The sequence below is a fragment of the Pipistrellus hanaki genome (genome assembly GCF_964339955.1).
Source record: "Pipistrellus hanaki genome assembly, chromosome: 11".
In the NCBI taxonomy this organism is placed as follows: domain Eukaryota; kingdom Metazoa; phylum Chordata; class Mammalia; order Chiroptera; family Vespertilionidae; genus Pipistrellus; species Pipistrellus hanaki.
Window position 1 is genome coordinate 15,015,335 of NC_140513.1, and position 12,797 is coordinate 15,028,131.

The 12,797-nt window shown below is 45.9% G+C and overlaps 1 protein-coding gene across 1 annotated transcript; it reads right to left on the minus strand.

The window, feature by feature from the left end:
* Positions 1 to 5,077: 5,077 nt before the first annotated feature.
* LOC311630360 (allergen Fel d 4-like) lies at positions 5,078 to 10,149 on the minus strand. Its single transcript, XM_084899269.1, has 7 exons — positions 9,650 to 10,149; positions 8,908 to 9,044; positions 8,091 to 8,164; positions 7,272 to 7,382; positions 6,827 to 6,928; positions 6,604 to 6,649; positions 5,078 to 5,354 (listed from the first exon to the last, which is right to left on the minus strand). The coding sequence occupies exons 1-7, from the start codon at positions 9,743 to 9,745 to the stop codon at positions 5,345 to 5,347; spliced, it is 576 nt and encodes a 191-aa protein (XP_084755395.1). The 5' UTR covers positions 9,746 to 10,149; the 3' UTR covers positions 5,078 to 5,344.
* Positions 10,150 to 12,797: the final 2,648 nt, after the last annotated feature.

Consider the following 12,797-nt stretch of genomic DNA (forward strand, 5'->3'; position numbering starts at 1 on the left):
GGCACCCGCTGGGGCCCCAGTTAGCGCTGGCGCGAGTCGGGCGCCCTCTGCTGGCCCCTGGTGGCAGCGAACGAAGCTCTGTGCCTACAGTTTAGCGGTCACTGCGCGTCCCCTCGCGGTCCCCACGTAGTCCTCTCGCGGATCACAGAAATTCTCAAGGCTCCATCACTCCTGTGGTGTGTGTGTGTGTGTGTGTGTGTGTGTGTGTGTGTGTGTGTGTGTGTGTGTGATATTTGTGTGTTTCTGTGTGAGAGTGTTTGTGTGAGTGTGTGTGTGTGTTTGTGTGTGTGAGAGAGAGAATGTGTTTGTGTGTGTGTGAGAGAATGTGTTTGTGTGTGTGTATGTGTGAGAATATGTGTATGTGTGAGTGAGTGTGTGTGTGTGTGTGTGTGTGTGCACATACGCACGCACCCGTGCATGTGTGTACAAGGTGCCTGGACCTGGTGGCAGGGACTGGGTGGGGCAGCTGCCCTGCCAGGATCTCCATTCCCCTTGTAGCTGGAGCCAAGCTTTTCCATTAGCTCTGGGGTCTGTGGCATTTGGATACTCACCTTCTGCACACCCACCCTGTTTCAGAGGGGACCCATCCAGGAGTCTTCAAACTACGGCCCGCGGGCCACATGCAGCCCGCAGAGGAGTCTGATCCGGCCCGCCAGGTTTTTTGGGCAGTGAGCGCAGCCGAGGTGTTACAGTAGGAATTAGTAGTTCATATAGTCCGGCCCTCCAGCTCTCTGAGAGACCGTGATCTGGCCCCCACTTTAAAAAGTTTGAGGACCCCTGAATCCCATCTACAGCACCGCTGTCCTCAATTAGAGACACAAGTACACCTGGGACCTGCTTCAAACAACCATAGACCCATGAGCTCAGAAAGTGCTCTAGTTAGCTCAGGTTCACAGCCATCCTGTTTGCCTCTTTGTACCATAAGGATCGAGTTGAAAATTGGAGTATTAACCATACTCAATGCACAAGGAAACAGGAGAACAAGAGAACAACTAAAAAAAAAAATAAACTGAAAAGTAAAAAGGTATTTTTAAAAACAGATTTTCATTGATTTCAGAGAGGAAGGGAGAGGGAAAGAGAGAGAGAGAGAGAAACATCAATGATGAGAGAGAATTATTGACTGGCTGCCTCCTGCACACCCACTGTTAGGGATCAGTTCCCAAACCTGAGGAGAATGGAAGGGTGACCTCCTGGTTCATAGGTCAAGGCTCAACTACTAAGCAACACTGGCTAGGCTGTTCCTGTGTTGGCCTGCACAGCAAAGAACACTGATTATTTGGGGTGGGGGGTTACTTGAGATTAGGTTTCTTCAAGGTGAAGGCTTCCAAACTGTTATGGGATGAATTGTGTCCACCACAACATCCCCACATTCCTGCTACATTGACATTGGGTGCATTTGGAGGCAGGAACTTTAAAAAGGTCTTAAGTTAAAAAGAGATTAGGGTGGTACCTAATCCAAAATAATCAAGGAGCTTATAAAAAGAGGAAATCGGGACAACCCACAGAAAAGGACAGAAGACCATGGAAAGACACAGGGGGAAGTTGCTCATCTATAAGCAAGGAGAAGCCGCAAAAGAAACCAGGCTTAACCACAAACATTTTGTGTCTGGCCTAGAGCTCTGAGAAAACAAAGGTCTGTTGTCTGTGGTATCAGCTGTGGCTCTGCCATGTGGCAGCTCTAGCAGACTCAAACCTAAACCTACAGGCCTTCACCAAATGAGCAAACTTAACTACTTGAGGGGATTTCAACATTAAGGGTTGAAATTAAGATCACCCTTTTGATTTATGGTTCATTAGCTTCTGCAGCTACCACAATATATTTCTTTAGTATTTCAAATTTTCACCACACTAAGAAAATTGCTCAGGTACCTCCTGACTTTTCTATAACAAAGTTTTGATTTTGCCAATGTCGACTGAATGGATTTCGGATTTCAGGATCAACATGTCCCCTTTGTGGCCTTGGGCTGGATGTGTGCTGCTGCCTGTGTCACGGACAACATTAGTTGGGAGCCTAAACACACTCTCTCATTCCATAGACTCTGAGGGGATTTCCCGCCTTGAGGGCAGAACTCAGTGGCCACACACAATGCATACTCAACATGCTGGAGTTTTCTAGTCTTTTGATTTTTTTTAAACCTATTTTGATTGATTTTAGAGAGGAAGGGAGAGGAGAGAGAGGTAGAAACATCAACGAAGAGAGAAATGTATTGATTCACTGCCTCTTGCACACCCCTCTGGGGATCAAGGACACACCCAGGCATGTGCTCTTGACCCAACTTGGACTTGGAATCCTTTAGTCTGCAGGCCGATGCTCTAGTCTATGCACTGAGCCAAACTGGCTAGGGAGAATTTTCTGGACTTTTACACCCAACGTTTTGCTGCCCCTGGGCATACATAGTGTACCAAGCTGATAGGGAGGAAACACGCAGAGCTGTTGACACGAGTGCGGAGGCGGGGAGCGTCGAGAGACAAAGCACAGAGGTGGCAGTTTCTCTGAGATCAACACACATAGAACTCATGGTCTCTGCGCGCTGCCAGGCAGAGGGAAGGCTCTGAAGTTAGCAGCTAAAAAGTTGCAGGGTCCGGAAAAGGCCTGAGGACTCAATAGGTGCCTAATCCCACCAAGCTACTTCCACTTCCTGGGTGTGGTTCTCCGCCAGCGCCCCCTACTCGCAAGGCACTCTGGGAAGCCTATAAGAAAGGCAGCGCGCTGCCACCTGCTCATTGCATCTCCAGCTGCTGAGGTGTTCAGACGCCTTGCTGAGACCATGGAAGGGGTGAGGAGAAGGAGGCCTGGCCAGGAGCATTCAGGTGCCTCTTCCAGGGAGTCTGAGAGCATTTCTTCCAAGGAAAGCTGGTCCCTTGGAGAAAAAGGAGACAATTGGCATCGTTCTGAGAGGCGGATGCAGAAGGTCACAGGGATGGGAAAAGGCTCCCACAGCAAAGGAGGTAGGCATCTAACTATTGATACTTCTTCTTCTTCTTCTTCTTCTTCTTCTTCTTCTTCTTCTTCTTCTTCTTCTTCTTCTTCTTCCTCCTCCTCCTCCTCCTCCTCCTCCTCCTCCTCCTCCTCCTCCTTCTTCTTCTTCTTCTTCTTCTTCTTCTTCTTCTTCTTCTTCTCTCTCTCTCTCTCTCTCTCTCTCTCTCTCTCTCTCTCTCTCTCTCTCTCTCTCTCTCTCTCTCTCTCTCTCTCTCTCTTATGGGGTGGGCCAAGCAAGCCCACTTTCATAAAAATAAAAAAAATAAAAAAGTGAGGAAAAAGCCAAGGTGAAGGCTGCCTTCCTTCAGGCTATGGGCTCTGCCATCTGAGGGCTCTGGGGCTGAGGGTGGGTTTCCAGGAGCAGCCATGCCAGGCAGCTGAGGTAGGGGGACTTTTATGAATCTGGTCCACTCCACTCTCTGCCAGACTTCCAGAGAGAGTTCACTCCTCTCCTCTCGCCCCACAGCCACCACCAGACAGAGCCAGGGTCCCCGGAGCCCCAGGCCCCGTGGGCGGGGAAGTCCTGATGGCCCCCTAAGCAGTGGCCACACAGAAAACGGACACCCAGAAGGGAAGGTGAGGGGCCGGCCATCCCCCACCCCAGGCAGGAGAAAGGACAAGTCTGCCTCCACCAGAGCAGGACATCAGGACAGAGGAGGTAGGTGTCTGGGCTGTGCCTCCCCAGAGGTGGGGTGTGGGCCCGGGGGAGGGAGGGACAGACCCTAACCCGGTGAGAGGCTCCCAAATTCCCCAGGGGCTGAGAGGCGGAGGCCCAGGACTTGGCAGCGGTTCCCAGCCGCCCCTGGAAGGGGCCAGCAGTGGGGCTGAGAGGGGAGTGGGGGTGGGGGGTGGGAAGGGGCCTGGGGACTTGGGCCAGGCCCCTCACACTGGGCCCCTTCTGTGCTGTTTCCCACGCAGATTGGGCCCACCGTCCCCCGCAGCTCAATGGCAGGAGCACCCGGCCCAGAAGCCCAGCGAGGACCACTGGTCAGAAATGCTGCCAGGAAGACCCAGAGGGCAGGCCCGCCTCCCCCAAACGCCGCAACCACTGCCTTCCCCGTCGCCCTCGGAGCCACAGCCGCCACAGCCACAGCCGCAGCCGCCACTGCCTTCGCCGCAGCCGCAGCCGCAGCCCCCGCAGCTCCTCTGCAAGAGCCCGCGCGCCTCTGGATGAACTGGTGCCCAGACTGGGCACCCAAGTGGGGGGGCTGCAGGTGGTCCTGGACGAGCTGCGGGCTCCGGGGGGCGCTTTCCTGCCAGTGCCCTCCAGTGGCCCGCAGCCCGAGGCCCGGGAGCCCGAGGCCGGGCAGCGCGCCTGGCTCAGCTGGCAGCTGGCGCACACGGGGGCCAACCTGCACTGGGCGCTCACCGCGCTGGACTCGCTGCTGGCCGCTCAGCCTGGGCTCCCCGCCCCGCCGCCTGGCCCGCCCCGCGCCCCGCAGCCTTAGGGGCCTGCCCGGCCCGCCCATCACACTCCCTGCTCCCAGCTCAGGGTGCCCGGAACAGGGTTTCCCCTGCAGACAGCCTGCAGGGAGAGCTGCAGAGGAGAGCATTTCTCCTGCGGGCTCAGGTTCCTGTGACTACCATTGATTGGGGCCTTTTCCCCGTCCTATATTTTCCTGTTTTATATGAAAAATAAAACCCGGTTAAAGAAACATACGTGTGTGTGTGTGTTGTTGTTGTTGTTGTTGTTGTTGTTGTGTGTGTGTGTGTGTGTGTGTGTGCGCGCGCGCGCGCGCGCGCACGCTTGCGCAAAAGGCTCTGATGGATTTGGCTCAGGGGATAGATCATAGGCCTGAGGACTGAAAGGTCCCTGGTTCAATTTATCTTGGTTGAGGCTACTTCCCCAGTATGGGGTGTGTAGGAGGCAGCTGATCAATGTTTCTCTCTGTCAAAAAAATCAATAAAATATATATTTTTAAAGAAAAATTGGTTGAGCAAAAGCACAGGGACAGAGACTGACTGCTGGGGAGGAAGAACCTTGAAATTCAGGAAGATTCTGAGAAGCTAGAGGACCACTATGGGTTCAGGGCACGAAGTCCCCTTATTCCCTTGCCATTAGTCCCATGACTTCCTCACAAACAAAGACAATCACATGACTGCAAGAGTAATCATTTATTGATCAGGTATAGGAGGGTCTTATTCATGATAGAACTCTGGGTATGGCAAACAGAGTGGGGAATTTAGAGAAAACCATTGATTCTTGTTGAAGTGATGAGTCTGTCAAGACAATTAGAGAAGATCCATTAGATTCAGAGATAATTCCTTCTTAGATGATAGTGATGGAGATCAGGTCGCAGACCTTGTCATGGGCTGATATAGGAACCATGGAATGAAGATCCTGGAGCCCAGGTCAGGAAGCATTCACTCAGCACTAAACAAGCAGATGAGAGAGAACACAGAACTCATTAAGCACTTCCTGGGTTGAATTTAAGGGAAAGAAATTTTTTATTACAGAGCAAAATGGTGAAGAAGTAGATATCAATCTGTACTGTAATCTATGTTTCTTCCCAGAATAGGGGGAAGGAAGTCATTGAATCAATGGCTGCCAAAAGAAATTAGGTCTGGCCTACAGCAAAAGCATGCTTTTCTATTTTGTAACTTTTCCCCAACTGAGTCTATGAGAAAGAGAGAGAAATAATCAATGAAGGACCCTAGGCTGGTTTCTGCCATTCTCAGCATTAAATGTTTTGAGGAATTTTTGATAAATAGAGGAAGAATGGCCAAAACCATAACTACTTTGTATTAAATGCTGACTTTATGCAGGCCATAGTTGCTAAGATATTCCCATATATTATCTGAATAAAGCCCCACAATAAAGCTAAGGTAGGAAACAGATGGAGAAAGTGAGAGCCTGTTTTCCATGTAAAAGACAGCTCTGTTTACAAATCAGAAGTTAAGGAAGGATGTGCATAGTGGTCCTCTAGCTTCTCAGAATCTTCTCAAAGAGAGAGTATTACCAAATATTGGGGAGTGAGACCACACATTTTGGCATTGGAAGATGGACAAAAGACAGGAATGCATTTGACTATTATACTCACACCCCAGTATTCTTTTCCTATTTCACATTACAATTCTTAATGATTTTTAGGACTTTATCAATTACTGAGGCCTTTTCACCAGCAGGATATCCACACAGTAACTCTGTAAGGCACATGTCATTGTTTTCCTTTCAATTGTTTAGATCATTTGTTCTACAGCTCATGGAATGAGTGGGTCCTGAGCCCAGAACCCTAATTCCAAATTTCAAGCTCATTCCACAAACTTCTTTACCCAATTATTTGTAATCTTTTAAAAAATTTTAAATTCTCGCCTGATGATATTTTCCCATGATTTTTATAGAGAGTGGAAAAGGAGAGAAAGAGACACAGAGACAGAAATATCAATGTGAGAGAGATACATTGATTGGTTGCCTTCTCACATGTCACAACCAAGGTTGGGGATCTAACCTGCAACACGCCCTTGACCAGAATAGAACCCATTACCCTTCAGTCCACAGACCATTGCTCTATCCACTGAGCCAAATCAGCTAGGGCTTCATTGTAATCTTTGGACACAAACCCTTAATAGTGTTGGAAAGCAGTGGTCCCTGGGCCACCCCCTCTCCATCAGACATCACCAACCTGGAGGACTGGGCATCATTGCTCCCTCGGGCCTGGAGACAGCGATCTGCAGAGACAGAGCAGAGCACAGTCAAGCACCAACCCATTTATTTCTCAGCAGGACATCAAATGATTTCCCAGGTCAGGACAGAGGGGACTGGTTGGAGGTGTTACCCTCTCTTGCATTTCTCCATGCAGGAATATGGGAATGTAAAAGGAGAAAACCAGAGATAGCTAAACTTACCAACTTTGGACGCATCCAGTATGTTTTCCTTAGCGATTCCATATTCTTGGCAAAGTTCCTCAAACCTTTCCTTGAGTTTCGGGCTCACATTTGGATCCCGGGCTGTGGGGAAAGTGACAATAACTGCTGCGTCTTGTGTCTTGGTCATTGAGGCTCTGGGGGTGATGGGGGCAGATGGATGGAACGGGATGGCACCAAATGGTGCTTAGGCAGAAGTTAGAGGTGGACTATGATCTGTCCTGAATTTGATATTTTTAGGATTTCCTTGTAGCACAAGGAAAGATTTCATCACCTTCCCCTCAGTGAGCCTGAGGGATTACCCAAAGTGAGCCCCTCTCTTCAGAGAAGAAGAAATGTCCCAGGATAAGATTGGGTAGACTACTTTGTTCAGGTTTCCTTTCTTCTCCTGTCTCCCCACCCCAAAATGAGAATAAATATACTCTACCTAAAAGTATCAGCATCTCAAATTTTTGCTTATTGTTGACATTAATGAGATGAAAAATAATATAGTCATCATAGACCACTTCAATTATGCGAAATGTAATGAATCCAGCATCTGCGGAGGAAACAGAACACAGCTCAGAACTTCTTTGGTCCATGGGAAACAAGGGGGACTCTTAACCTATTCTCTTACACAGAGAAAATTCAAGTGCATATCCTGGAAGAGATAAAGGGTGATATCTAATGCCTTTCATCAGTATCTCTCCGAGCTTTACACAACTTCTAAGGGTCCAACTGACTACTAGTAAAAATTCCACTGCTCATCACTGAACACTAGTGGTAGAAAAATTCAGCCACAGCAGCCACTTCCCCTATATCATCTTCCCTAAGGCTCTCCTATCTCCCTCGGCCATCTCTGCCAACTATGTGTCTCTGTTCTGTCTATACGCCCACTAGATTATATACCCAATACTCTATCTGGGCAATGTGCTGTGGCAATGGACACCAGAAACAATCACAAAGTTGGCAGAAAATGAGTAGCTGTCCTGATAATTTATGTTTTTTGTTCATATGTTTGTTTCAGCCCATTTTCTTTGGTTACAAATGACAAAATTGCCATCTTATTCTGATGGTATTGTATACCAGGCATTGGCTTTTACACATAAAGTTCTCCCAAATTGAGGATATTGGCTATTCGATGGCCTCATTAATATTACATAAATAAGCATCAATCAAGAATTAATCGAGATCCTAAGAATGTGGGGATTTAGCCAATTTCTTACAGTTTGAAGTAGAATTTACAAAGACATTTTTGTATACTTACAGGTAACAGTATATATACCATTCTCTGTTGTTTGGTGAGAAACCAAAAATATTTCAGTACATTCTCCATCGACCCTGTAAAACAGAATGAGCAGTTGTCCAAGAGATATTGATGTGTCTAGCTCCCTCACACTCCACCTGCAACTTGAGTGTCTGATTGCAATTAACTGTAGAACATTTCTGGTACAAATTTGAAACAGCTTTTATTTCCCTTATTTCACTTTATTTGCTTCTTTAAAAATGAGTCAACTACTGATATCATTATTACTCTACCACCACTTCACACTATTATTATTACCATAGCTACTTGCCTAGATAATCAGTTGAGTTCTCAGATGTGCCAGCCTCTCAGATAAGTGCTCAATAAACATTGTTTCACACAAAAAAAGAAATTCATCAAAGAGAATTATTATCATCCTCTTTTATCCAAGGGAAAATTGGGGTGGAAAAAGATAAAAATTTTAGGTCACACAACTAGTAAGAGATCACTTCAAGAGATAGCTAGGCAGTTGACCCCCAATCCTATGTACTTAACCTATACTATATTGCCATACTACTTAAAATTCTGATACTCCACAATCTGTAAACTCCTCTCCTCCCATTTAAACTTATTCCTGTCACCAATTCTTATCTCCGAATCTAGGCTACAGGCAACTTCCTCAGTCCTACATTAGTGCCAAGTGTGTGACTCTGATTTTGAATATAGGCCCACAATGTTGTGTGTGTGTGTGTGTGTGTGTGTGTGTGTGTATTTAGAGGTCCAAGACCATATTCAGGCTGCCATTTTCCCTTTCCCAAGTAAAAAAGGCCATGCTTACTTTACATGAAATTTCAGTGTCAGAGAAGAGTTGTCCCAGACTTTGATGGATTCCATAAAACCCCTCATGGCACTATCTTTTTCTATCATTTCTTTGACATCTGAGCCCAAGAGAACGGTATACCACTCCCCTGAAACCTGCAATAAGTCAGTAAAATGATTGAGTTAGAAAAGAAGAGGGGGACACACCACATAAACATCTGTATCCTTGACCTCTGGCTTGTGGGCCTGGACTCACAGTGGTGATATGGAGATGGAACCCAGGTCAATTGACTCCACATGAAAGGTTCTTCCCACCATTCTCCAATGAGAATAGAGAGTTCCAGGTGTTATCATTTTCCCACATGGTAAGAATACTCTTAATTCAAGGTCAGAAATCCTTCCCCTTTGCCTAACATATAAAAAACATTTTGCCCACCATGCCCTAACTGGTTTGGCTCAGTGGTTAGAGCATCAGGCTGCAGACTGAAGGACCTCAGGTTGGAGTCTGGTCTAGGGCATGTATCTTGGTTGTGGCACATCCCCAGTGGGGAGTGTGCAGGAGGCAGCTGATGGATGTTTCTCTCTCATCGATGTTTCTAACTCTCTATCTCTTTCCTTCCTCTCTGTAAAAAATCAATAAAATATATTTTAAAATAATAAATAATAAATAAAAAACCTCTTGCCCTCTATTAGGGCCATCTCACTTCAGAATCCCCCAAACCACCCCAAAGTCAGAAGACCCTATGCTCCTCCAGCTCTACCTTTGACATATCGAAGTTGCTTGTCACAACATCACGGTTTCCTTCATCCTGTGCACAGACCAGCGTCAACCCCAGACACAACAGCAGCAGCTTCATCTTGGGTGGAACGATTCTGATTCAGCTACAAGCACTTGGAGTGAGTCTTTCCCTGATGATGCCTCCACTCCCCAGATCCTCTGTCTTTATATTCATTCTGGGTCCAGTTTTTTTTTTTTTTTTTTTGGTTTTTGTTTTGTTTTGTTTTGTTTTGCTTTTGTCACGGGGCAGCACCTTTTCTCCTCCCACTCCAGGCATGGTCTGTATTCATTGATGTGACACCAAGATTTTCCTTTCAATTTCATCTCTATTAGATCTACTTAATGACCTGAAATTATGAAAAGGGACACTCAAAAAAAAAAATAGTGGATGTCATAAAAGGCTGCCCTTTGGAACCTGAGTTAATTGTGAAATCAATAAGCCAATTATGTGTGTCAGGCATGGAGTAGAACTGGGAAATACGATGTGTGAACAACCCATGCTCCCCCAAGAAAAGGCCAATGACTCCATTTTAACTGGTCTCAGAAGCAAAGAAACTGTCTCTACTAAAGATGATAGGACCTATCACAAAGCATTCAGAGAGAGTAGATTAGAATAGAGTTTAATAAAATAATGTCTTGAAGGTATGGTGGCTGGTATTGAGGACATTTTAATTCCTTGTTCATGTCGGAGTTCAACCACAATGAATAAACAAATGTTTAATTACTTCGTATACTTCGCTTTATACCATAGACCCCCTAAGAGAAATGGAGAAGTAGAAGTTGTCATCCCTTTCTTCAAACAACCTTCAGTGAAGGTGGGGAAATGCTTTACATACTTAATAAACACTTCACTCTACAAGCATCTGAACTAACCCAACAAAGTGGGACCAAGTCCAGAACATCTTGGGTCAGGAAAAGGGATGATGCTGAGGAGGTGACATTCTGTAGAAAGTGCTTTGAAGTCATGTAGACTGGGGTTTCAGTCCTATCGCTGTCATTTGGAAGCCACGAGGACAAATTTAACCTCTCAGAGCCTTAGTGTCCTCTTAATGGGGATAATTGTACCTGTCTATAGATTGCTATGGGGATTCAGTGTTGTGGTGTGTGTAGATCCCTCAGACTAATGTCTGGCACAACTGGGCTAATGTAATCAGAATTATTGCTGGGAAAGTGGGTCTTGAGGGAGGTCTTGGAAATTAGGCAGGTGTGGAGATGTGGAGAGCATGTGGGAAGGGGATTCTTGGTGAGAGGAATGTTGTGATTTAGGCTCCTGTGCCTGCTACAGGGGCTTGTTAAAAGCTATGGCTCATTCATGGCTTGTGTTAATTGTTCCCTTTTGCATCCCCCTCCCCTTAATTCAGAAAGAGGCCAGTATCATGGGAGGACTGGGCACAAGGCAGTGAATGTAGGAATTCTAGGCATTCTAGTTGTGGCATGCTTTCCAAAGTCATCCCAGCCCCTTGTGTAATCATTCCTAGTTCATGCTCAACCAATATCACTGGTATTTTGAGGTCTATCTAACTGCAGGCCCCATGTGTAGCCTGCTGGCTGTCCTGCCCCTGACATAGAGGAACTGAGCTTTACAAAGGCTGTGCACTTCACTTTGTCTAGTTCATTCTCTCCAAGAGCAACCGGTTTGCAAGATGAACTGGGCTATAATGCTCAGGGGAGAGTCAGCTACCATTGCTGCCTTGTCATCTGTATCCCAACCCTCTGGCCTCCTAACTCTGTACCCACATCAGAGCGCCATATTGTAAGCACCATATCTGCTTCTGGTGGTGCCATCTTTTTTTTTTTTTTCCCACCTTTGTACCTACTGTAGCACCTGGTACATAGTATCACCTTAGGAATGATTGTACATCAAGTCCTATAATAGAGGCTCCATGTATTCTTGTTATTAGAGGAAACTTTATAGAAAATTCTTTTATAAATGGAAATATTACTTTTGGGAAGTGACCTGCTAATTAATATTATTGAGTCACAGGAGAAGAGAGAAAGGATAGGACTGAAGTCTATGATAAGAAGCCTATGTTATAGAAGAGCTTATCTACTCAAATCTTAGTTGACCATTGCTCACCCTGATTATTCACTTCCATTTCAAATCTCCCCAGTTTTGGGTCTGAGGGGGTCAGTAAGCTTTGCCAGTGCCACCTGGCAAATACTGAGACAGTAAAGTCATGGCTGCACCAATACCAAGTCCTTAGCTGTAAGCCATCCAGCTAGGGACTTGGTGAAAGAAAACCCAGACAAAACCAAAGCTGAAGTAATATAAAATGATTCTGTGCTTTACAATAGGATTCTTACAATAGAAATTAAACAATACTCCTGCATTGTATTTAAATATTTGTGGTGGGAGTGTGGAATAACAGTCTAAAATTACTCTAACAACTTATAGATGACCAATAAATATCATAGTTAAATGAATTATTTACTTTTTATATATCAATATATTAGGGAGGATGGTAAAAGGTAGAGGTGGAGAAAGAAAAAAAGAGAGTAACTCTTGATGTTAGCATCTCGCAGATGATAGTGTAAGTACATGGGATGAGGATTCAATTTACAGAACTGCACTTGGCCACCCATCAACAAGAGTTTGTGTCTAATGCAAGACACACAGATACAACCTTTGACCGTAGAGTAACTTCGTGTGTGGTGCAGCAAGTTGCTTTCAGAGATGATGCTACTACAGGACTTTTGAGAAATAATGATTCAACTAAATTCAATGACCATTACCAAATGCCTACTCTACACTAGGTCTGTGCCAGGCACTTCGAGAGTTAAAGACATAAATAAGATAGAGGCTGTGCCCTCCAGAAACTCCTGGCCAGTGTGAGGGTGATTTGAAAACAATCTAATTTTGAGATAGAAAGTTTTAAAAATTAAAGCCTTATCACCTAATTCCAGGTATGAAACCAGAAGAATTTTTCCTCCAGATGGGTGGCACCTTACCTAAGGGGCACACTCTTTAGTGGGCTCTGGTCCTCTCCTGGTCCAGTGGACAGGGTAAGGGGACAAGGAGGTCTCTTGGAAGTAAAGGTTTATGGAAAAATAAGTGTGAGTTGGGTTGTTCTGCCAGCCTATGGAGCCCAAGCAAACCAACTCCTTCCTGTCTGCCAGGGGACAAGCAGCAC